Source organism: Bubalus kerabau, chromosome 2, assembly GCF_029407905.1.
Source record: "Bubalus kerabau isolate K-KA32 ecotype Philippines breed swamp buffalo chromosome 2, PCC_UOA_SB_1v2, whole genome shotgun sequence".
NCBI lineage: Eukaryota > Metazoa > Chordata > Mammalia > Artiodactyla > Bovidae > Bubalus > Bubalus kerabau.
Window position 1 is genome coordinate 158,754,558 of NC_073625.1, and position 26,988 is coordinate 158,781,545.

Consider the following 26,988-nt stretch of genomic DNA (forward strand, 5'->3'; position numbering starts at 1 on the left):
CTTTTGTGCAACAGGAGTAATATTGTCTTGATAGGCTGTATTCTTATATACTCATTAATAGACACATATCCTTATATTGAAAGTGTCAGTTGAAAAATTGACACTACTTGAATTCTGATACCTTATTAAATGTCAGCACACATACACACACACACTCAAAACAACCAAATATTGTTATCTAATGGCCGCATAGTTACCCCACTTTTAGGGCAACAATTCAAGTGAAAATTATTATCCTACTCATGAAATGAGTTTACAGTAATTAGCACAATGAGGTTCAATCAGAACTGTTTCTAGACCCTGCTTTGCAAGGTAAGCAGTCCAAAGTCAGCTGCCCGAATCAGCATTTTAGTTAAAACTTTAGTAACTACTCTGGGATATCAGATGTAAGTCCTATTTTGATCTATTAAAAGTAACTCAGACAGGGTAACATATAACAACTGTTGGATAAATTCTAATTAAGCATGAGTTTAACCTCCAATAACAAGACTAAGACATTCATATGAAGGATATATGACTTAAAAAAAAATTCAGATAGATTTTCTGCAGATAAAAAAAATTCAGATAGAATTTCTGGGAATTTTTCTTTAGGAAGAAAATATAAGTTTGAAGATGGAGGGTTTGGGTTGGGGGATGGTCAATCAATGTGTTTCTTCTTTAGTTTGATTTTGTTGTTTCAAATAGAGAAAAACATTTTCAAACAGGATGGTATGACCAATATTTCAGTCCTCCCTAATTTCACCACAGCTGAGTCATCAATATTTTAATTTCTTGCAGGTTGATGATTATAAGCATACAATTTTATTTATTTTAATTAAACTTGACTTGCTTCCCACGTGCTTTGTAGTGACTCACAAAAAAAACACGTATTTGTAAACCCAGGGATGTTAAGACTAAAATCTTGATATCAGAAGCTACATAGGAAAAGTTGATTTTGTGTGACCCAAAAGTATTATGAAAGAAAATATATAAATAAAACTCATGATCAGGAAAAATGATGCATTAGGACTATGTTTAAATAAATTCACACAGAACAACAAGACTCACGTAAGGTTCAAGGCTATCTGGCAGGAGCAGAAAATAGGAAGCATGCCCACCCCACCCGTGAGGAGAAACACTGCTCCTCGTGGTGACTTTAGAGGTATTTCTGCTGTGTCACCAACATTCTGAAAGTGTAAGACAGCAAAACTTGCCACCCACAAAAAGTCTCTTTGGCATGAAGATAATTTTGAGATGAAAACAAATCTCCCAAAAGACTTAGGAAGAAACTTTGACCTGCCCCATAACTGCCTAAAAAAATTTAGATAGAGGAGGCCTGTTCCTGAAAAAGAGCCATCGCCAGAGGGATCTTCAGGGAATATGGGCCAGATGTGGTGGGGGAGCTATTCAGAGCCTAGAGAACAGAGTCCACTCTGTATCTCATTGTGACAGCATGATGCACTGAATAAGCGTTTCCCAAACATTTGATTTTCCATCTTCATGTGAATTGCCTTCCTCCCCTTTGAGGCCCCAAACCACTATTCCCAACATCCTCTTTTGTCTTTAGCTGAAGATGGTATTTAGGGTTAGGGGTTCAGCCTTGGCAAGTTACTCAGTTTTCCTGGTTCTCTCTTGTGTATACATGGTATTAAACCTTGATTTTTCTCCTGTTAATCTGTCTCATGTCAATTTAATCCATAGACCAGCCAGAAGATCCTGGAAGGGTAGAAGAAAATTTCTTCCTCCCTGATAATAGCCAACATAACAGATTTTATGCATAAATAGCTTATACTTATTAGAATTTCAATTGTTTAAAAATTACTTTAACATATTTCTAGGCCTCAGTTGTTCAGTTCTGAACTTCTGATTTAGTGCTAATATACTCTGCATGGACATTAGTGGGTAATCACAGATAATATACAAATTGTTGGTTTTGCACTCAGGCACAGTACTAATAATGAAACACAAAAGGTGCCAATTCAACATGTTTTCTTTTTTAAATTAGTATATTAGAGAGGAATAAAACTAGATACAGGAATCTGATGTTGCAGATAGCAACAGATCTCAAAAGTTGGACATAGATGAATGGAGTTTATATTATCCATCTCATATTTATTGCTTTTGTAAAAATAAATGTCCCACCTGTTGTTTTAATGATTTTTTTTCTGCTCTTCTGTTTAAAATTGTACTTTGATCAATGTTTGTAACTTCTTAGCAGGGAAAGTTTTACATATTAAAATGTCCACTGTGAATTACACCTTCAAGAAAATAGGTAGCTATTTATGACCACAGAACACTCACATAAAATTAGAATCATGGTGGTTAGTTTCACAGAGAACAAGTGTGTAGTGTTTGCCTTTTCTTCCCGGAGACCTTTCACAGTGCATCCTCAGGCTACCCCTGGGTAATTATCCAGATCCAAAAGCACAGGGCACTTTGTCCCTGGGAATGACCAGAATTTAAGGTACTGTAATTGGATCATTTCATCTTAAAGTGATGATAGCAGTTACAGACTCAGTGTCTAATATTTGTGGTCAATCATGAAATATCTCACTATGTTACAGCAAAAGCTAAATTAAAGGACAAAGAATATAGTTTTTAAAGTAAATGGTGATATAACAAAAACTGTAAGATCTTCTGATTTGGATGCAGCCTCAGAGTTTCAGGAGAGGCTTTCGTTTATGGAAAACAGACAAATGTGACCCTGAACAGCAGCACGGAAAAGAGAAAATGCACAACTAATGAGAGAACCAAGTGTCCAGTAACAAAATGGATAGTGCAGGTTATCTGAAGATACCTTTAAAGTATGGAGGCCAGACACTAGCATCTCCTACAGCAGGTATTGGACCTGAGAGAGAGTGCACATCACTCTGTTCTTTGACTTCTCTTCCTGCCTCCACTATGTGGCTGCAGAAGGATGGGTATGTGCGGTATAAAGTGAAGGGTGGGGAAGCAAGAGGTAAGCAAACTTTACTTTCCATTTCTGAGAAACAATTTTGTCAAGTAATCTTATTCTGGTTTGGGGGCATTTACAGTAGAACAAAGGACCACTATAAGCAGCATGGCCCTCAAAGCTGAACTAACAATGTAGTTGGGAAATACAACTGAAATCTCCTGGAGAGGCGGACCAGGTGCGTTTCTCTTCCACCTCTTAATTACCCTGAGGAACCTAAGTGGTGATGAGATGAAAGCACAGGACACCGTTTTACCCAGGGCACTGAAAACAGAAGTCTACAGCCTGATCCTAAAGCCTCTTGGATATAATAAACCAACTGGATTGCAAAGACATATGGAATAAAACTTCTTTCACTTATTCATGTGTAACTTTAAAACAAACATCTTTAAACAACAAAATCATGAATGCTCCTTTCCCTGAAAACATTTAATTTCCCAGCATCTAGTGGCTTTGAAGCAATTCCTTTGAAATCAGCAGTATAATACAAAGGTTTTCTCTGTCTTCCTCAAATACTTCTGGAAAGGAGAATTCTCATTTGTAATGGTAATTACCACTGTAATTCTTTATATTTATTAATATCCCCTCAGCAGGACTTCAAAGTTTTCTATATATTTTCATTCATCTTTCAAACCACCCATATAAGATAGATGATACCTCAATTTTCATGTATAGAAACTAAGGTACATCATAGATCAAACTCTTTTTCCTAATTTATTTATAGAGTTAGTGATACAACTGGGAAAAGAATATATAAACTATGGAGAAATATGAAACACTCATCTTCCAATCAATCCCCTACTTCTAACATGTCGATCTGCACCATGCATAAAATTTCATTACAAAAATCAATACCATTTCCTTGCTAACCTCTTTAAAAATGAAGGTGTTCACATTTTTCATCTTTTTTAAAGATTTATTTTATTTTTTGGCTATACTGTGCTTCGGATCTTAGTCCCCCGACCAGGGATCAAAACCATGGCCCCTGCATTGGAAGTGCAAAGTCTTAATCACTGGGAAGTCCCAGTGCTCATTTTTACATTACTTTATATTTAGGGCTGCTCCCTACCCTAATAAGCTTTAGGATACTGGCTTATACACCACCCTGAAGTCTCATCATGACCCAATCATAACGATGGCTACTGTTTAATGAACACCTAAGTTAAGTGGCAAGCACACTACACAATACACAACAATGACCTCACAAAGCAAAAGTAAATGCTATTATCCTCAGTTTATAAAGGGACCATTGAGGCTCAGAGGTATCATGGTGATTGTCTAACTTCACACAGTTAATAAGCGGCAGAGCAGGAATCTTAACTTATGGTTGCTCACTCTCTCTACCATCCACCTCAACCCCCTGGTTTCAGAGTACAAGCTCTTTCCCTTGCTGCATAAAGTACAATAATTTATACAAAGGCAAAAGCATAGTAGGACCAAAGAGCCTCAATAAATTGGTCCTTTAAGAGTTGTTAACAAGCACTCTGAGTGATTCACCTGATCCTCGGAGGTGAGAGCCAAGGCTCTTTCTCTAATAGCACAATAAGAGAATCGACTTCTCTTTCAACCAAAAAAAAAAAAAAAAACCAACCCCAAAAGCATTGATTTTCTTCCTAGAAGTCATCAGTTGGTTGTGTATGGTTATAAGTTGGCAACAAGCCCCAATCGCTTTAGTCTTCAGTAACTCTATGTGTGTGTACATGCATGATGTGTGTACTCATGTGAGCGATATGTCAAATTCAGAGAAATTCCCAATTTGGAACATATAGGGGTGGGTGGATTTTTTTCTGTTAGAATTTTCTTGTAGTATTTATTCTCCTGCCTGAGAATAATCTTGTGATCTTTCAGGAAAGAACTGAAAGCTCTTACATCCTATATACCCCTTAGCAAGGACAGTCTACTGTCTGTCTAGCTCATGAAATAGTGACTCCATGAAGGCAGCAACGTTTCATGTTTTGTCCTTTTTCTAAATTGCAGCAATTACACTTACTACGAGATCTACTCATTTAATATATTTTAAGTATCTAGTACATTATGGTTGACACTAGGCACAATGCTATAACTTATTCATTTTGCTTAACTGGAAATTTTTTGCCTGTTGATTAATAACTTCTCATTTCCCTCTCCCCCCATCTTTTGGCAATAATGATTCCCTCCTTTGATTTTTCTGAAATTTGACTATTTTAGAAACCTCATATAAGTGGAATCAGGCAGTACTTATCTTTCTGGGCTTATTTCAATTAGCACATTTTCTTAAGTTCGTCAATGCATACTGCATAATTTCCTTCTTTTTAGATACTGAGTAGTGTTCCACTGTATCCACAGATATTTTTTTCCCAACCATTCATCTGTTGAGGGAAAGAGGTTGCCTTCACATCTTAGCTATTGTGAATGGTACTGCTATGAACACAGGACTGCTAATGTCTCTGAGATCCTGAGTTCAATTAGTTTGGCTATAGGCCCAGAATTGCTGGGTCTTATGGCAGTTCTATTTCTAACTTTTTAAGGAATGTCTATGTTGTTTTCCATAACGTTTGCACCCGTTTGCATTCCCGTCAATTGTGGTCCAATTTCTCCACATCCTTGCCAATACTTGTTGTCTTTTTACTTATTTTTTAAACAATATGTCATCCTGACAGGAGTGATGTGATATCTCACTAGGGTTCTGATTTGCATTTCCTTGATGATTAGTGGGGTTTCCCAGGTAGCACTAGTGGTAAAGAAACCACCTGCTAATGCAGGTAGACACAAGAGATGCAGGTTTGACCCTTTGACGGGTGGGAAGATCCCTTGGACGAGGGCACACCAACCCACTCCAGTATTCTTGCCTGGAAAGTTTCATGGACAGAGGAGCCTGGTAGGCTATGGTCTACTGGGTCACAGAGTCGGACATGGCTGAAGTGACTTAGCACACATGCATGATGATTAGTGATGTTGAGCATCTTTCCATCTATCTGGTGGCCATTGTACATCTTTGGAGAAATGTCTATCCAAATTCTTGTGTGCACGCTCAGTTGCTAAGTCGTGTCTGACTCTTAGTGACCCAATGGATTGTAGCGCACCAGGCTCCTCTGTTCATGGGTCATTTTAAATTGGTTATTATTTGTCTTACATATTGCGGTGCTCCCGTGTTGGGTGCATATATATTTATAATTGTTATATCTTCTTTTTGGATTGATCCTTTGATCATTATGTAGTGACCATCTTTGTCTCTTTTCACAGCCTTTGTTTTAAAGTCTATTTTATCTGATATGAGTATTGCTACTCCTGCTTTCTTTTGGTCCCTATTTGCATGGAAAATCTTTTTCCAGCCCTTCACTTTCAGTCTGTATGTGTCCCCTGTTTTGAGGTGGGTCTCTTGTAGACAACAAATGTAGGGGTCTTGTTTTTGTATCCATTCAGCCAGTCTTTGTCTTTTGATTGGGGCATTCAACCCATTTACGTTTAAGGTAATTACTGATAAGTATGATCCCGTTGCCATTTACTTTATTGTTTTGGGTTCGATTTTATACACCGTTTTTGTGTTTCCTATCTAGAGAATATCCTTTAGTATTTGTTGGAGAATACTAAAGAATACTAAATACTAAAGGAGAATATCCTTTAGTATTTGCTGGTTTGGTGGTGCTGAATTCTCTCAGCTTTTGCTTGTCTGAAAAGCTTTTGATTTCTCCTTCATATTTGAATGAGATCCTTGCTGGGTACAATAATCTGGGCTGTAGGTTATTTTCTTTCATCACTTTAAGTATGTCTTGCCATTCCCTCCTGGCTTGAAGAGTTTCTATTGAAAGATCAGCTGTTATCCTTATGGGAATTCCCTTGTGTGTTATTTGTTGTTTTTCCCTTGCTGCTTTTAATATTTGTTCTTTGTGTTTGATCTTTGTTAATTTGATTACTATGTGTCTTGGGGTGTTTCGCCTTGGGTTTATCCTGTTTGGGACTCTCTGGGTTTCTTGGACTTGGGTGATTATTTCCTTTCCCATTTTAGGGAAGTTTTCAACTATTAATGGCTGCAATCCAAAAGTCTACAAGCAATAAATGCTGGAGAGGGTGTAGAGAAAAAGGAACCCTCTTACACTGTTGGTGGGAATGCAAACTAGTACAGCCACTATGGAGAACAGTGTGGAGATTCCTTAAAAAACTGGAAATAGAACTGCCTTATGATCCAGCAATCCCACTGCTGGGCATACACACTGAGGAAACCAGAAGGGAAAGAGACATGTGTACCCCAATGTTCATCACAGCACTGTTTATAATAGCCAGGACATGGAAGCGACCTAGATGCCCATCAGCAGATGAATGGATAAGAAAGCTGTGGTACATATACACAATGGAGTATTACTCAGCCATTAAAAAGAATACATTTGAATCAGTTCTAATGAGGTGGATGAAACTGGAGCCTATTATACAGAGTGAAGTAAGCCAGAAAGAAAAACACCAATACGGTATACTAACGCATATATATGGAATTTAGAAAGATGGTAACAATAACCCTGTGTACGAGACAGCAAAAGAGACACTGATGTATAGATCAGTCTTATGGACTCTGCGGGAGAGGGAGAGGGTGGGGAGATTTGGGAGAATGGCATTGAAACATGTATAATATCATGTATGAAATGAACTGCCAGTCCAGGTTCGATGCACGATACTGGATGCTTGGGGCTGGTGCACTGGGACGACACAGGGGGAGAGTGTGGGGAGAGGGGAGGGAGGGGGGTTCAGGATGGGGGGCACGGGTGTACCTGTGGCAGATTCATTTTGATGTTTGGCAGAGCTAATACAATATTGTAAAGTTTAAAAATAAAATTAAATTAAATAAAAAAAATAAAATAAAAAAATAAATTGGTTATTAGGGTTTTTTTTTTTCTGCTATTGAATTACAGGAGTGCCTTATATATATTGGAGATTAATCCGTTACCAGATATGTGATTGGCAAATATTTTCTCCCATTCCTTCAGATCAGATCAGATCAGTCGCTCAGTCATGTCTGACTCTTTGCGACCCCACGAATCACAGCTTTGCCAGGCCTCCCTGTCCATCACCAACTCCCGGAATTCACTGAGACTCACATCCATCGAGTCAGTGATGCCATCCAGCCATCTCATCCTCTGTCGTCCCCTTCTTCTCTTGCCCCCAATCCCTCCCAGCATCAGAGTCTTTACCAATGAGGCAACTCTACACATGAGGTGGCCAAAGTACTGGAGTTTCAGCTTTAGCATCATTCCTTCCAAAGAAATCCCAGGGCTGATCTCCTTCAGAATGGACTGGTTGGATCTCCTTGCAGTCCAAGGGACTCTCAAGAGTCTTCTCCAACACCACAGTTCAAAAGCATCGATTCTTCGGCACTCAGCTTTCTTCACAGTCCAGCTCTCACATCCATACATGACCACAGGAAAAACCATAGCCTTGACTAGACAAACCTTTGTTGGCAAAGTAATGTCTCTGCTTTTGAATATGCTATCTAGGTTGGTCATAACTTTCCTTCCAAGGAGTAGGTGTCTTTTAATTTCATGGCTGCAGTCACCATCTGCAGTGATTTTGGAGCCAAAAAAAATAAAGTCTGACACTGTTTCCACTGTTTCCCCATCTATTTGCCATGAAGTGATGGGACTGGATGCCATGATCTTCGTTTTCTGAATGTTAAGCTTTAAGCCAACCTTTTCACTCTCCACTTTCACTTTCAAGAGGCTTTTGAGTTCCTCTTCACTTTCTGCCATAAGGGTGGTGTCATCTGCATATCTGAGGTTATTGATATTTCTCCAGGCAATCTTGATTCCAGCTTGTGTTTCTTCCAGTCCAGCGTTTCTCATGATGTACTCTGCATCTAAGTTAAATAAACAGAGTGACAATATACAGCCTTGATGTACTCCTTTTCCTATTTGGAACCAGTCTGTTGTTCCATGTCTAGTTCTAACTGTTGCTTCCTGACCTGCATACAGGTTTCTCAAGAGGCAGGTCAGGTGGTCTGGTATTCCCATCTCTTTCAGAATTTTCCACAGTTTATTGTGATCCACACAGTCAAAGGCTTTGGCATAGTCAATAAAGCAGAAATAGATGTTTTTCTGGAACTCTCTTGCTTTTTCCATGATCCAGCGGATGTTGGCAATTTGATCTCTGGTCTGCCTTTTCTAAAACCAGCTTGCACATCAGAAAGTTCATGGTTCACATATTGCTGAAGCCTGGCTTGGAGAATTTTGAGCTTTACTTTATTAGCGTGTGAGATAACTGCAATTGTGCGGTAGTTTGAGCATTCTTTGGCATTGCCTTTCTTTGGGATTGGAATGAAAACTGACCTTTTCCAGTCCTGTGGCCACTGCTGAGTTTTCCAAATTTGCTGGCATATTGAGTGCAGTAGTTTCACAGCATCATCTTTCAGGATTTGGAATAGCTCCACTGGAATTCCATCAACTCCACTAGCTTTGTTCGTAGTGATGCTTTCTAAGGCCCACTTGACTTCACATTCCAGGATGTCTGGCTCTAGGTCAGTGTCCCATTCCTTAGGTTACCTTAAAATTTTTTTTTTTTTTTTTTTTTGCTGGGCAGAAGCTTTTAAATTCCAAGGAGTCCCACTCCCACTTATTTATCTTATGCTTTGTTCTTAAAGCATCTCTAGGGCTTAGCACAATATTGAGAACATGAAAGGCATGCACACACATATAGGTCTTGGGATACCAATGAGTCCTTCAGGCCCCAAGAGTACTGACTCTTTTCAGTCTGGAAGGGTGATGGGCGGTAAGCCTAGGTGAGGCACTGCTGCCCTGCAGACTGTGGAGAGTCATGACAACCAGAAGCCACGCATTATCTGGGCATTGTCCTCTCGAGAGGGCACACTGGTATCAAGTTCTAGACTTCTTTTGCAAAGCTCTTCAGTTTACACCTTTAACTTATTAGCCTTCCTTCTCTATCTCTTCTTTCCCCTCTGAAACAAACCTTCCTTGGTGCTAATTAAAATGCAAAAAAAATTTTTTTCACTGATAAGATATATTTTGCTTATAATCCAAAAACGTGTTGAAAAATCACAGTCTGTTATCTTAATGGGAATCTAAATAGATGGAACTTAATATTTTAATCTATTATTATAGGTGTAGAACATGAGCACACCAAGGCAGATACTGCCACAGGAAATCAGAGTGACTTGTCCAGGTTTAGTCTGTTAGTCTTTCTGACTAAGTAGTACTTGATGAGTCAAATCATCTGCTTTACGTATCTTCCCATACATCTACACCATGGACAGTCACTTGTGTCCCAAGTCTCCAGCACTCTAAATGCCCACCCTGCATGAGTCTAATCAATTTTCCACCTCTGGGCCATCTCATTACTTCACAGAAATCCTCTATAGCTATTCTTTTGAAATTCAAGTTCAATGATACAAGACTTAATTAGAAGACTAAGTCTAGAAACATCCCTGAAGGGGAAATAGCAGAAGAGATACTTCAGAAAGAAGTGAGGTACATCCCTACCTTATAAGAATATGGTCTTTCTCTCCTGGGTCACTTGTGGAAAAGCCAAGGACTAAAACATCTTGGCTCTTACCAAAACTTCACAGTAAGGGCCCGAAAATTTTAGTGCTGGAAAGAATCTTAAAGATGTTATAGGGTCTAAATCAACCTGCTCATTTCACAAATAATGAAACTTCAAGGCTTTTAAAAGGCTACAGATAGTAACTGGCAGAACTGAGACACTGAAAAAGGGGTAGCAAGTCACTGCAGCGGCAAAACAACAGTGGAACCAGCCACCCTGTCTTTTTGGTGCTGTTGGTTTTTCAGGAAGAACTACACAGAACCACAGCTGTTGGCCGCCAACCTCCATAGCACCACTTATTTCAGGGACTAGCAAACATCCAGTTGGTCCAGATTAGAAAAAACAGCAGACTTGAAGCAATAAAGGAGAAGAAATGAATCAATTATTTTGTTTGTTTTGCTCTAGTTCACCTCAACATTAATTTAAATGCTGACATGTTCCTTCCAGAGAATGTTTTACTAATAAGTAAAGGTTTAATTGTGGTTTTAGAAAAGTGCTATCCTAGCACCTTGTTGTCTTGTAATCGCAACAGCCAACTCCGCCTTCCATCGGCTTTCACTGTTACATACCTGCCTCTTCCATTAGATTGCTAGCTCTGAGTCTTATGTATCCTCTACAAGGTAGCACAGTACTTTGCACACTGTAGCTATTTGGCAAAATGTTTATTGCTGCTGCTGCTGCTGCTAAGTCATTTCAGTCGTGTCCGACTCTGTGCGACCCCATAGACGGCAGCCCACCAGGCTCCTCTGTCCCTGGGATTCTCCAGACAAGAATACTGGAGTGGGCTGCCATTTCCTTCTCCAGTGCATGAAAGTGAAAAGTGAAAGTGAAGTCGCTCAGTCGTGTCCAACTCTTAGCGACCCCATGGACTGCAGCCTACCAGGCTCCGCCGTCCATGGGATTTTCCAGGCAAGAGTATTGGAGTGGGGTGCCATTGCCTTCCCCAATGTTTATTGAGTTGGCTGCTATTACTTTCAGTTTGTTTTGATTTTGATGTACAATGGCAGGAAAGATGCAGCAGTGAAATAAGTCATTGTAGTTTATGAAAGGCAACTCCACATGCTCAACAGTCATAACTTACCAAGGCTGATACTACCTGTCCAAATTATATTACAGAAAATCCTGTCTTGAGAAACTAACAAAATAATGTCAAGTCTAAAATTAAGGAATTCACTTTATTTTGTCCTAGTACATTGCTTCTTTTTAGAGGTTTATGTTTGTTCCATAGAGTCTAAGTGAATACTCATGTTACTGAAAGTAAATTATTTCAGATACTTCGTGAAGTCATTTTGCCAATGGATATTACATTTTCAATCTAACATTATTACTATTTGATAACATGATGTGCTTGAAATTATTTACAAACTGTCATTAAGTCCCCAGAGAACATGATGTTTGAGGTAATTTTGGAAACATAAACTAGGTACTCAGAAACCACATGAACCAATAGCCTTGTAAATTTAAATCTTTGTCCTTTGCAGTTGCCAGCTGCTTGAATGGGCAGAAGGAGGTTCTTTTAGCCAAATGACTAACTTAGGCATATCACACTCAAACTTTCTGACTTTCTCAATTTTTTGAATTCTTAAGCAGAGTAAACAGAGATCATGTTGGACATATTCACCAACGATGATGGTGAAATGCTTGGATATATCAGTATTATTTTAGTGGCTGAGTTCACTTTATCAGCACTGTTACAAATTGACTGTTTTATCAATCATTCACTCTATCAACATTGAAGGAAGGTCCACATTCTATTCATCAAAGTTCAATCTCTGGTGGCACAAATACATGACTTCTGCTTTCTTTCAACAAGGGCTATTCCAGCTAAATGTAACATAATATACTGGTGACTAAAATATGTGTAAGGTATCATACAAGGACAAGGTGAAGAGAGAAATGTAAGGGATGCATGAGTAAGGAGATAAGACTCAAGAAGAATCATAGTAAGTGTAGGTTTCTGATAAATGAACAAGGGTAGAAAGAGTGGTCCGAGGTAAGGGATAAGGAGGAGGAAGAGATGGAGCAGTGATTTTAAAGTAATTCCTATGGCTAGAGATTTGGGACAATGCTGTGGGGTAGGGTGACTCTGAAGGGATTCTAGAGTGTGAGCGGGAGATTGTAGAGCTTTGCACAAGCTTCATGAGATGGGCAGAACACATTGAAAGGTTTTCATCAGAAAACAACATGACTCAATCTGTGTTTTTAAAAGCTCTCTAAGGTGGTAGCCTGGAAAATTAGCTCAAGATTGACTGTGAGATGATTGATAAGATTAGGAAAAATATTGTAATCACTCTGGCGAACAATGAGAAATGTCCGAATAAGGCACGACAATGGAGATGTAAGATGGATCCACATGCCCTCATGCCAATAAAATAGTTAATTAGCAGCTGGTGGATATAAACATTTTTTTAAGATAGGATTTGTAGTAAATATCACAGCAATTGCGAGAGATGATAGAAAAGAATTGCTCTGAAATGATGAACCTGTGTGTGTGTGTGTGTGTGTGTGTGTGTGTGTGTTTGTGTGTTAGTCATTCAGTTGTGTCCGACTCTTTGTGACCCACGGACTGTAACCCACCAGGCTCCTCTGTCCATGAGATTCTCCAGTCAAGAATACTGGAGTGGGTTGCCATACCCTTCTCCATGGGAATCTTTCTGACCCAGGGATAGAAAACAAACTCATATCAGGACCTCCCTAGTAGTCTAGTTTCTAACACACTGTGCTCCCAATTCAGGGGGCTTGGGTTCCAACCCTGATCAAGGAACTAGATCTCACATGCCATGGCTAGGACCCAGTGCAGCCAAATAAATATATTTAAAAAAAAAAAAGGAAAGCAAACTTATAGTTACCAAAAGGGAAAGGGGGAGGGGGATAAATTGGGAGTTTAGGATTGACATATACATACTCTATATTTAAGGTAGATAACCAACAAAGGCCTAGAGTGTAGCTAGTATAGTATACTAGAGTATAGCTATACTAGAGTATAGTTCCCTAGCACAGGGAACTTTACTCACTATTTTGCAATAACCTAAATAGGAAAAGAATTTGAAAAAAGAATAGATATATGTATAACTGAATCACTTGGCTGTACACCTGAAACTAACACAGCATTGCAAATGAAGTATAGTCTAATATAAATTTAATTTTTTTAAATCAAAATTCCTAAATTAAAGGTATCATCTTGTAAAAATATCTCACAATATTGAATATGAGCAAGTATGATTCAATATAAAAAGGAATTAACATTAATGCAAAGATTCTGACCTGAGAAGGGGGTGTGGTACTTAAAAAGAATACCAGTACCTGAGATCCCACCTAGAGGCATGTCCCTCACAATCTAGGGTGGGAGAGCTGGGAAATCAGTCTATTTCAAATGCTCCCCAGGTGAATCTAAAGGGCAGTCAAGAGTGTTGAACCCTTGTATTCAGCATACAGGTAGAAGATGAGGAAGGAAGAAAAACTAGCCTCATATGGCAGTGAAGACCTTAAAAGGCATATTGCACTTGTCATTGACTGTCAGAGGCTCATGGAAAGGATCCAAAAATAGCATGAGCTGTGCATGCTATTGAGAAAACATTCATTAAATCTTAGATACAGTCTTTGCTATTGAGTATCTATGGTAAAGAGAAAAGAACTCAGAGAAAATCAACACATATGATGAAAAGGAGTGAAAATTACATACTACATTACAAAATTATTATGGAACTGAGAATATACTAACTTCCAAAGAAAACATCAAGCAATAATTCAACAACAATTTTTTAAATTATGAACAAATATTCTGATGTCAGGTGGATGCAGCTTATATTAGCTCTTTTTGGAAGGAATATTTGATGATAATTGTATACAGGTATTTTACAAAGTGCTAACAATTATTAAATGTAACTATATAGTATGTAACTATATTTTGTAAAGAAATAAAAACATTCAGACTTGATTATAAATTTTTCCACAAGGTATTCTTTTTGATGACTTTCTGTCAATTTCTACAGCTAGGATTTGACCACTGAGTATGATAGAAGCCATATGTACCCAATCTCTTTCTTTCCCACCTGGGACACTAACCATTCTCTGACATTTGCTGCCCTATTTTTAGTACCAGATAACATAACATTTGCTCCAGTGGAAACACAGGGGTCAGTAAAAGAAATTGGAGTCTTTTTCAGAATACCTGAAGGATTAAAAATGTTGTACAGGGATTGAAATGTATTGGCATTTTCATACTGGGAATTTTGTCCAACCTGTACTTGGTTTACTGAGAATAGAACACTCTGTCATCAAATAGTTCTTCTGCACTTTGTCCCTTTCTTGGCACATTTCCCTCCTGGAGGCAGTTTATTATAACACATCTTTCCTACACTCTACTATTGTAATATAATGTAATTGAATCAAGGTTCACCTTTGATTTTTCCAGTTCCCATCTTGACTTGGTCACTATTCCAAAATATTAACTTAACAAATGTTAGTGAAAGAATAAAGGAATATAGGAGTGAACCATACACTTCACTAGCATGGTATTGTGTCAGTTACCACAAAGATCAAGTTAGTATATTTACTTTGCACTTGCTCACTCATTAATTTAGTTTTAATTGAAAATCTCCTATGTATCCAGCACTGTGTTGAATGATCTCCTATTCTCTTGGAGCTGTGTGGGAAAAAGTCCACACAGTTCTAGGGACTTAAGTGCATAAACACTTATGTTGATAAATATTTTACAGACATCCATTTAACCGAAAAATAAACATTAAGCTGATCATTACTATGATGTACTAATACCACTAGTAAGCGGAGACTAAATCATTTGAAAGCTATGAATGTGACTGAATCCTGATATCTCAGATTTGGTTCTCACAAGGTTGAGAGAAGTGTTACCTGAACAAGCTAGGTAGGGGATGGAGTTGCAGGATGGCTGAACAATAGAAAGGTAGGTGGGGCTGAGGGTAGATGATAATTCTGAGTACAGTAATAGACCCAAAGAAGGTTTGAAGGAGCTAAGGACTGCTTAGACTAAAGTGTTCTAGGGAGCTCTGTCCACAAAGTAGAAGGGACAGACAATAATATGAGAAGAAACCAAAGGTAGTCTGACACCGTAAGGAAAAAATTTATATTTTGATTAAATCCTCCTATATTCCTAGATGCTCTTAGAAGTACTCAATAGAAAGAGAACATTCCACCTTTTAACATTTATTCTAAGTCAGGTTCTTAATCCAGCAAAGGCCCTCTTCTGAATGAACATATTAGAAAATTGAAATATACATACTCATCCTTGTCCACCTTTTCTCGAAGCTTCTTTAGTTGTCTATTTTGGCCAAACTTCAAGTTTTGAATTATATTCTCAAAGTATTCTTCTTCCTGGTAGCTCAACTATATTAATTTAAAAGAATTTTGAGAACAATATTAAAAATGTGTCTCCAAAGTTTTGCTAAATAGCATTAAGAGATTATCACTTAATAAAGTTAGCAGAGAGCATTAAAACTTGCCAAAGAAAAATTAAGTTCTAACTAATTCTATACAAGTCACGGCTGCTCTGGCTGAATTATTTCTTCAGTGTATTCTTTTTTAATTAATCAAATGAAACTAAGTGTCAAACAAGCTTTTCTATATTTGTATCAATCCTTACATGACAGATAACAGCATTCTTATTTACTGTGTTATAAGAACACTTATTCTTCTAATCCTCAAAATAATTTTATGAAGATGGGCTGTTATCACCATTTTAAAGTTGAGGAAACTGAGGCACAGACAAGTCACTTGTCCAAGTTAATTCGTGATGAAGTTGAGATTTGAACCCTAGGAGTCTGACTTTGAGTTGATGCTCTTAGCCAGTTAGTGTGTGGTAGAGTTGAGATCTGAACCCACGCAGTTCAGCTGTGAGGCTATGTGCTCAGCCACTAGACTCCTGCCACAAGGGCCCTGAGGATGCACATGCTATAGTGAGCTCGTTTTTTTAAAAAGTCAAGCTTTTCTGCAATAGAAAAAGAAATGAGGACACTGTGCTTTGCAAACTCTCAAGTTAGGCTAGTAATCAACGATTAGAAATCATCATCCCCAGATCTAGGCAAGGACCACCTTGTCACCAAGGCGGCAAGTAGTCGTGGAGACTGCAAGGTTAGCAATAAGCTCTTATCTGACTCTGAAATCCATACTTCAATCAATTCTGGTTTCATCATTTACATTACACAGGGGAATAAAACAGTTTCTTATTCTCAAATAATAGATGCTTTTTTTCCAAATAGAGAAGACATGACCAGGTTAATCCAGTGGAGGAATAATTAGAAATTGGAAAGACACCTGAAGATTTGACTTTTCACGCATGTATAAGAAGCCTGAGTACTGCCTGTTCATCACTTAAATATCCATGCCTTGATGCTCTTAAAAAAAAAAAAAAAAACACCAAGTTTTTATCACTACTCTTAAAATGGACTATATGGAAAGCAAAATAAGAAAACCAAATACAGACCAGGCCAATGAAACAATAAGCTAACACTAAAACAAACAGTTCTGGCTTCAGTGTTAAAGGCTTAATATAATAAAAGCTCTTGGTGTAGGCCCTCATATGTTCTGTCCCCCCCATAGCAAGAAACGGTATTGCCCCCAGCCTCAGGCATCATCAGTGTAGAGTCCTTTTAAGACTTACCTCAAGGTACTCATTATTCAGTTTGTCGTCATTTGAAATAATGTCATCAGGATAGCCAATTCTTTCTTTAATTGCTAAGGCCTATGAAAATTATAATATTGAATGTGAGCATGATTATGAACTTTCACATGCAAACTTTATGATTGTGCCCTTGACTGGAAATTGAATAACTTGATCCATACTGTTTACAAAATGAGTATTTGACCACACTTAAACAGAGATCTTTGCCATGGCTTCTTCCTGGAATTCAAAATAAAAGTGTCCTGAAATTTAGCTTCTAATACCCTATTCTCATAGTCTGAAGCTTGCCCAAGAAAATTAACATTAAAAACTGACAAATCTTTGTTCCACAGGTATTGAAACAAAGGTATTACAAACACAAGTATTACTCTTATGAGCTTTTTCTCTGTAAGGCTTTTTTCGTCAATCTTACAGTCCATGGGGTCGCAAGAGTCGGACACAACTTAGCGACTTGACGACTACTACTACTACTATAGGAGAAATAATATTTAGAACTTCCATTCTAGTAGCTTATCTTTCCACTTCACCAATTTGGCTGAGAAAACAGATGTGGGCTTACAGGTTCAGTGCTAAATATTCTTCTTGAATATTGGTTCCTGGAGTTTTTATGTTCTCTTTCAGTCTCCAGAGCCAGAGTACCCAACTTTCCACAGTTAAATGAATGATATTAGTTAAATGAGTAGAAGGCAGGGTTTTCCTTTTTATACCATCTCATGTTTACCACTTGCTTACTATTGTTTGTGTATGTGCATGCTAAGTTACTTCAGTTGTGTCTGACTCTTTGCAACCCTATGGACTGCAGCCTTCCAGGCTCCTCTGTCCATGGGATTCTCTAGGCAAGAATACTGGAGTGGGTTGCCATGCCTTCCTCTAGGGAATCTTCCCAATCCAGGGATCAAACCTGAGTCTCTCAAGTCTCCTGCATTGGCAGGCCAGTTCTTTACCACTAGCACCACGTGGGCCATCCTTAAAATTGTTTACTTATAATTATTTCATTATTACCACTTGCTTGTGGGTGCTAAGTCACTTCAGTTGTGCCAAATTCTATGTGACACTATGGACCATAGCCCACCAGGCTCCTCTGTCCATGGGATTCTCCAGAGAAGAATATTGGAGTGGGTTGCCAAGCCCTCCTCCACAGGATCTTTCCAACCCAGGGATCGAACCTGCATCTCTCATGTCTCTTGCACTGGCAGGTGAGTTCCTTACCACTAGCGCCACCTGGGAAGCCCACTTGCTTACTACTTGCTATTTCCATTTTTTACTTCTCTCATTTTTCTCAAAGATATTTGATTCAATCATGCCACACTGTTCTTAAATAATTTAACTAATTTACATTTTTCATGAGGTATTAAGCTTGCATCTCTGAGTTATTTGTTTTGCCATCAAATGGATGCGGTTTTGTTACAAATCTGTTTCATGAGTCTAGGATTTCCCCAGTGGATCAGACAGATGTGTCGGCTAATCTAATAGGCCCAGCCTATTTTCTTTCCATACTGTCAGCCCATAATAAATCACTCCCCTCTCAGTGGTATTTTATTTTCTAGAAGATATTTCCCCAAAAAGTATTCTAAGGGATACAAAATCTACAGAAATGGGAGGTACTACATAAGAAAGGATATATTGTAAAAAATTGGGGTAAATACTGTGACCGCTTCCCAGGTGGTTCAGTAGGTAAAGAACCCACCTTGCTGGTGCAGAAGACTCAGGAGACATGGGTTCAGTCCTTGGGTTGGAAAGATCTCTGGAAAAGGAAATGGCAACCCACTCCAGTATTCTTGCCTGGAAAATTCCATAGACAGAGGAGCCTGGAAGGCTACAGTCCATGGGATGGAAAAGAGTTGGACATATCTGAGCGTGAGCACACGAGCACTATGACAGAAACATGAAGCAGGCTCTTTCACTGAAAGACGTCTTAGAGTCTACAATTAAGTAATTGCAAGTATCCAAGAGGATGAATTAGTCTGCCTATTTATTCATTCAATTTGTGTTCTAGGGTCTACAACAAACCAGGTACTTTGTGAGGGGTTGAGGATACAATGCAAAAATTTCTGCTCATGGAGAGTTTATTGTAAAGGTCAATGGTAGGCAATAAAATGAATATTAACTCTCAAGTGTGATGTATGATGCCATAAAATCATACTCTAGAGGCATGTAACCTAATCAAGGGTAGGATCAGGGAAGCCTTCCTTCAGGAAGTGTTGCCTAAACTTTTTGAGTATGGGACTCTTTCAAAAAGCAACTTGCAGATCCAGAGTTTTATATCACCTTGGGAAATTATTAAGTCGAGAACAACTTAATCGGTTACATCAAAAAGAACCATGTTATGACAGCTAGAACATGAAAGGAGCAAATCCAGCTGGAACTTCTGAGGAGCTAGACAGAGTGCTGCAAAGATAGCTATCCTGGGGTGCCAATTCTAGATCTGAGGCATCCAGGGTTCTATGGTCACTGAAGAAGATGATCTTTCTATGTGATCTAATCCTGAAAGAAAACTAGACTTCAGTTGGATTCTCTTATTATAACTAGATTTATGGACTCTTTCTGTGTTAAGTTTAGAGAATGGTCTGTTCTTCCTGCTACTCTAACTACTGAGAAATAATCAGGTTGCATGTGAATACTGCTTATAAAGCACATACAGTTTTCACTGGACATGTTCCTTCTAGTTTTATATAGTTATCAAGACAATGGCATAGTAAATTTAAACCTGGGATTTCCTTAGAATTTCCATTTTGCTTATTCTATGCAAGATGTTAAAAATCCCAATAAAAGGTGAATAGTGGGGGTAAATAAGAATAGTTTATAAAGAGCTCAGTCAACATCTCTGTAACTGTAGGACACTATAGTATTCAAATAATGCACTACCTTACATGGGCTTAATAGAAATTTGGTATTATTTTCCCTAGGTTCTTGCCTGGAGAACAGGGATGGGGGAGCCTGGTGGGCTGCCGTCTATGGGGTTGCACAGAGTTGGACACGACTGAAGAGACGCAGCAGCAGCAGTAGGTTGTATTTAAAAAAAAAAACTAAATAGCACATGTTTACAAATTTTTAGCTAGAAATTTGCATTAAAGATTACTGAATATTGGTAGAAGTCTTTTTTTTTGACTTTCACTTTTCTTTTTTATTTTATTTTTTAACTTTACAATATTGTATTGGTTTTTCCATATATCAAAATGAATCCGCCACAGGTATACATGTGTTCCCCATCCTGAACCCTCCTCCTTCCTCCCTCCCATACCATCCCTCTGGGTCATCCCAGTGCAGCAGCCCCAAGCATCCAAGTATCGTGCATCGAACCTGTCTGGCGACTCATTTCATATATGATATTACACAGAAGTCTTTTAAATATGTTTCATAAAGGGAGGAAAAATATGAACCACTGATAGTATCTTTTAATTTAAGCTTTCTTATTCACACAAGATTTTTCCCTTATTTTCTTGGTTTGTGAAGACTTCTTTTTTAAAGAAAAGGAGTTTTTTCTTTCAAAGTTTTGAGCTGAACATGGAGAGTAGGAGCTAGTTGCAAAGAAATAATGAATGATGAAAATCATAGGAAAACAACTTCATCCATGAAAATTGTTCCTGGAAATGTTACATCTTGAAAGAGTGTGTTTTTATTTTATACAATTCTTGATTACTGTATTTTCCCCAAATATCTTAAAAGTTCATCATTTCTTATAGATTTTTCTTTGGTAGTTAGCTCTGCCTTGCTCTTTACCTTTTCCTCAGCTTTCTTTTTTGTTTCTGCATCCATCCAAGTTAGGTCATCTAAAGTCTGAATAAAAACCTCCCGGATCTGGGCAATTAAATCCTCAACCTTAAACCAAAAGAACAGAAAGCAAATATGAGCCATGAGATAATTTTTTTTAATAAAAATTAAGAAAAATAGAATCATAAGCTGTGTTGATGTGATTCAATAATATGTTAATAAATATAAATTTATAAATGATCTAAAATGGATATATATGGATAATTATATTTTTTAAGCAGCACTTCCATTATCAACACTAATGACTGAATAGATCTTAATGTATACATTAATAAAATTCTTCTTTAGAATGTATGGTTTCCATTATCAAGAAAGAAGAACTAACATAAAATACTAGCTGTCATTACTATTAATAGTTCAGTTAAGCATGAAGTAGCATTTCAATAAATGCTTTTACCTTGCCTTTAAGTTCCTTTGTCTTCCCTTCAGTAACAATAAAAAATACAGTACTTGGCTTATACTTCAAATGAACTCTGATTTACTTTCTGTTTTTTTAAGAAAAAATACTAATTCTTAGTCAATTTTGCTAATAGAAGAAACTACAAATGATTATATTATAAGATCATATGATTAGGTATTGTGAATACACTGCTCCTGGAAAATGGACAATTGCTTTTGGGTTAAACAATATTAGGATTAGAAAATATGCAGACCCTTGGGGGAGGGAGGATAAGATTTATTGGGAAATAATGGCAAATGGTAATTCAGAAGTTCTCAGCCAATCAGTAAAATTTTAGAAAATGATGGACTACTGTGACTTCCCATTGATGCAAAGTGATAGAGTACTGTGCTGAAAACATTACCACATGTTTACTATCTCCAGGAAATGCCGCTTCCACATAGAGCCTTCCCACGGCATTTTCCATATTCCCATTGACATAGTTTGCGCAGCGTCTCCAAGTTGCTGTTTCTGATGTTGTGCCATAAAGAGCCTATGGGAGAGAGAAAGGAAATGGCATTTTAGCAGGTGTAGATGGCCGAAGTGCGGTGAGAGCATAGATTTCATAGGACTCTACTCTTACGTCTCAAATTCTTTCAATATTCATTGCTTCTCCTCATATGTCAGGATGTCCTTGCATAGGAAAAAATGTAATCCAATAGAATTATTACTTATATATGATCTGGAAATAAGGTATATTTTCAGTAGCAAGTCCTAGAAGAACTGTTGGCTACTGCAAGTTAATATCCTTCTGGACCACTTTAGGAAAAAAACTCTGCCCCGCTAAATCTCAAAATAATGCTGTTGCCACTGCATAAACATAAACATGAAGCAATATTCAATGTATGTACCAGGGGAGAGACCTGGTATACAGGAAAACACATTGCTGTTTTTCAATGCTTTTGCCGAACTTCCAGTACTTAGAAGAACTGCATGTGTACACATTTAAGTACCAATAAAGGGATACATTTGTGGAAGGAAAATTTAGCAAAACACAGCTTTTATCTTATTTAATTTTTAAAATATCTACATTTTCTTTTAAAGGGTAAAAAATTAAAAATTTCAATCAATCAGAATTATTCCCTTCCCATGACACCAACCAATACATTTGTGAGAATTTCTCCTTTTTCACATTAGGACTTTCTCTCTCCCCTCACATTAGGACCAAAATGATGATTGTTTAAATAATATGGGTACAGCCCAATAAAAGATCTTAAGGGTATCTCCAGGTAGGTGTGTTCTCAGTGGGTAGTCCACACAATGTAGTCCATCTGTTTGTATGTCTACTGTGCTGTGAGTACTAGAAAAATCAAATTAATTGAGATAGATAGCCCTGAAATTACTTGGAACACAACACCAAACCAAGCCAGTACTCTTTCATGAACTGTGCAAGTAACCAAATGCCCTTCCTTCCAGGGCAATTCAATCATGGTGCCAAAGTAGACAGGACAACAGAGCACCTGAAACCTGGCTTTCCTAGGCAACACGGCTTGAATACAGGCAAAGTAAGCAACATTTGGCCTTCTGTCTCTTCGCAAAGTTTACCACATTCTAGCAATGGACATGGCAAGCCTTCATAACCATGGATCTCTTTATGCTTTAAGTCTTAAGAAAAGAGAGATTTTTTCTTCACCTTGCGGAAAGCATTTCTGGACTCCTTGTAGTTTCGGCTGAGGCTGCTTACAAGATCCATTATGAACCGCCAGGACATTAAATTTTGAAGATCTCTGTATAAAAAAACCCACCACCCAGCAACAGAAAAGATGAGGCTGCAAAGCTTCTAAAGAATGATATTAAATGCAAACTTTGGGGACACGGGCACGCTGACATACCTACCTGGCAGAATATTTGGCAAGAATGAGCTTAAGATTGGTTAAATATTCTGGAGCATAAACAATCACTTCTTCCTCATGTGGAATATTGATATTCACGGTTGACATGATTTCATTTGTGAAATTTGACCAGCTGAATGGCTGGAAAAAATCAGGCACAAAACATTCAGTAATTATGGACTTTTCTTCTTGGTTCCAAGAATCAGTTATGGTTACAGGGTCAGACATGGTTAGTGTCAATTGTATCACTATATAATTATCACAATGGTCAGTGTGATATTTGTTTGGGCTTCTTCTTTAATTGCTTCTGTCAGTTTTTGAATAAAAATTAGTTCTGCAGCATAATTATTTAAATGCAGAATTAAACCAACCATTTAAGAGCAATAACAAAGCCTCTAAGAGTAGTAGTCATATGGTAGAAATCAGGCTCAATGTCATATTCTTGGTCTAGCCCAGAAGAGAGAAAAAGAAATTTAGCTATGATGTTTTCTAGGTTTAAGCAAAAATTTAAATGGGTATAATATGCATATTCCTTAAAAGTGTATGTTAATAGACAATTCATTTTAACACAGTAATCCATTTCAGTGGAGACTGTGTTGTACGTGAAGGTGAAAGCACACTATTGCTCTAGCAGAGGTATAAGTACGGGTAATGATACAACACACATGGTCTCGTGAAGATGAACAAAACGTATTTTATGCTATCAATGTCAGGTCTAATAGACATGCAGTTTTCACACTTCAGAAGCTGGATTTGGAGTTACTGAGAGATAGAATCTTGTTTCTCTATTATTCTTTCAGTGGGAATTATGGTTATTCAACCACCAATGGATATAAGGAAAGATAGCAAAAGTGAAGACTATGCAAATCTTGCTGAAATGCCACATTTCAATGCTTGAGAATGTTTAAGATTACAGATATATTAGGCTACCTAGAAGTACATAAATACACTGATCACTTAGTCAGTATGAGGTGCTATGGCTTTTCTTGATTTCTTTTAGTGGCATGGACTAGTTTTTCAAAACATTTATTAAACACTTATTAAAAAGCTTTATGTAAGAAATTCCTTGTTTATTGCAATTAGACAATAAACAAAACAACAACTGCAATTGTTTATTGCAATTCCAAATAGATTCCATCACTGAATGTGGTAGTTTGTAGATTTTATGAATGTTGCTTCATCATCCAATTGTGTGCATCGGTTCACACACAGAATATATGCATAGCTTAGAAAAGATTATTAGATACTAGCTAAGGAATTACTACTAAGCAAAAAGATGTCAATTGACATTTATAAATGGTACCCATAGATTTTTCTGTTTCCTGTGTTTTGTCTCTCCATTATTGCTTTGAACACCTCCATAGATGGCCCTGATGAGAACATGGCAAGTTCTATGAATAAATTATTCTTTTTTTGGAGGTAAGAAGTCTGGTACATATTATATGACTGTCCAAGTCCCATAGTTATATAATGGCCTTTCAGAAGGATTTTCCCTTTTAATGTTTCTAAATCCTTTTTTATGATACTTTCTAATACTATTCCATAGATGCTTTGAAAAGGCTTTTTATCTTTGAAATTCACTCTAATTAAATATAAATACAATGATTTAGAATAGTTTTTTTCAAGTCTTTTCCTAAAATCAAATGATTGGTATCATCTAAATTCATTTTGGTGTTCAATTTATCTCAATAAATTAAAAAATCATTGAATTTTAACTGCATTTTAATACTAACTTTGAAAATGACATAATAAGTACTTAAATCTTGCTACTTACCTTCCCACTGAATTCCAGTGAAAATTTATTTTGGACCTCAGCTAATGTCATTTTGTTATAAAGAAGCATTGGATCATTTCGATCTTCAGATTTAGTTGTAGCCTATGGATTTAATGTTTTATTATTATTTTAGATCAAGAATTCTTTTGAAAAATATACCTTTATACAAAGGGGAAAGAAATATGGCATTGGTACAACATAATTATATTTGTTTTTATATTCTGTATTTGTTTCATAATTTATCTTGTCACATCAAGAAGAAAAGAGAAATTAAGAGATTTTAAGTATATCTAGTAACAATCATCAAGACTTGGTTAGTGTTAAGTATGAGGGCTTCTTTGCTGGCTCATTAACGAATCAGCGTGCAGTGCAGGAGATTGCCTGCAATGCAAGAGACCTGGATTTGATCCCTGGGTCGGGAAGATTCCCCTGGAGAAAGCAACAGCTACCCACTCCAGCATTCTTGGCTAGGAAATCCCATGGACACAGGAGCCTGGCAGGCTACAGTCCATGCGGTCTTCAAAAATCATTTTATATCTTTATAACAACAAAACACATCAGCAATATTTACAGCCCTTCTTCCTTCCATGGCTAATGGGCAGCACAGTTGTGCCTGTGGCTATTTCATATAATGATTTTCTTGAATAAAGTCATTTCCAATTAATCCCTCAAATACTCTGCTGCTGCTACTGCTGCTAAGTCGCTTCAGTCGTGTCCGACTCTGTGCGACCCCATAGACAGCAGCCCACCAGGCTCCCCCGTCCCTGGGATTCTCCAGGCAAGAACACTGGAGTGGGTTACCATTGCCTTCTCCCACTCTGTCTGCTACCCACCACCATTCAGTGTCCTAGTTAAAATTCAGACAGGAAAACACACATACACACACCCACAATGATTTCTGCCAAGAACTGAAGGCAAGTGAGACCAAGAACATCCCTAGTACACAGTGCAGGTAGGTGCCAAATTATCTGAGGAGAGTGCTAGCACTTACTTCCGTGACTGTCCGCTCATGTGGCCTAACGAGTTTAGTGCTATCATCATCATCCAGTATTACTGTTTTCACTGACTGAAAAAAGAAAATTTCAATAACAACTCCCCAACTAGTGGTTGAAAGGAGTAGAAGCAATTTTAAGTGAAGAGAGACAAAAGGTAAAAATGGGAATTATTTCTCTAGTTAACAATGACTCGTGATTTCAGTTCACAGATTTATTTATTTACTTCAAGAAAAATGCAAAAAGGCAAAATGGTTGTCTGAGGAGGCCTTACAAAGAGCTGAGAAAAGAAGAAAGTGAAAGGCAAAGGAGAAAAGGAAAGATATACCTATTTGAATGCAGAGTTCCAAAGAACAGCAAGGAGAGAGAAGAAAGCCTTTCTAAGTGAACAAAGAAAAGAAATAGAGGAAAACAATAGAATGGGAAAGACTAGAGATCTCTTCAAGAAAATCAGATATCAAGGGAACATTTCATGCAAAGATGGGTACAATACAGGACAGAAACAATATGGACCTAACAGAAGCAGAAGATATTAAGAGATGGCAAGAACACACAGAAGAGCTGTACCAAGAAGTCTTAATGACACAGGTAACCACAATGGTCTGGTCACCCACTTAGAGCCAGACATCATGGAGTGTGAAGTCAAATGGGCCTTAGGAAGCACTGCTATGAACAAAGCTAGTGGAGGTGATGGAATTCCAGCTGTGCTATTTCACATCCAAAAAATTATGCTATTAAAGTGCTGTGCTCAACATGCCAGCAAATTTGGAAAACTCAGCAGCAGCCACAGGACTGGAAAATGTCAGTTTTCATTCTAATCCCAAAGAAGGGCAATGCCAAAGAATGTTCAAACCTCACAATTGCTCTCATTTCACTTGCTAGCAAGGTAATGCCCAAAATCCTTCAAGCCAGTCTTCAACAAAAGGTGAATTGAGAACTTCCAAATATACAAGCTGGATTTAGAAAAGGTAGAGGAATCAGAGATCAAATTGCCAACATCTGATGGACCATAGAAAAAGCAAGAGAATTCCAGAAAAAAGTCTACTTCTGCCTTCATTGATTACACTAAAGC

The 26,988-nt window shown here is 37.7% G+C and overlaps 1 protein-coding gene across 3 annotated transcripts in view; it reads right to left on the reverse strand.

Moving 5' to 3' along the window:
- MME (membrane metalloendopeptidase) overlaps positions 1 to 26,988 on the reverse strand; it is a 117,643-nt gene that overhangs the window by 27,246 nt on the left and 63,409 nt on the right. For all 3 annotated transcript variants that reach the window (XM_055569277.1, XM_055569278.1, XM_055569275.1), the window contains exons 10-16: positions 24,925 to 25,026; positions 23,155 to 23,291; positions 22,952 to 23,045; positions 21,683 to 21,811; positions 20,829 to 20,927; positions 17,088 to 17,168; positions 15,711 to 15,814 (exon numbers count right to left, since the gene is read on the reverse strand). In XM_055569277.1, the coding sequence (XP_055425252.1) occupies positions 15,711 to 15,814; positions 17,088 to 17,168; positions 20,829 to 20,927; positions 21,683 to 21,811; positions 22,952 to 23,045; positions 23,155 to 23,291; positions 24,925 to 25,026 (746 nt within the window). The remainder of the gene's footprint in view (positions 1 to 15,710; positions 15,815 to 17,087; positions 17,169 to 20,828; positions 20,928 to 21,682; positions 21,812 to 22,951; positions 23,046 to 23,154; positions 23,292 to 24,924; positions 25,027 to 26,988) is intronic.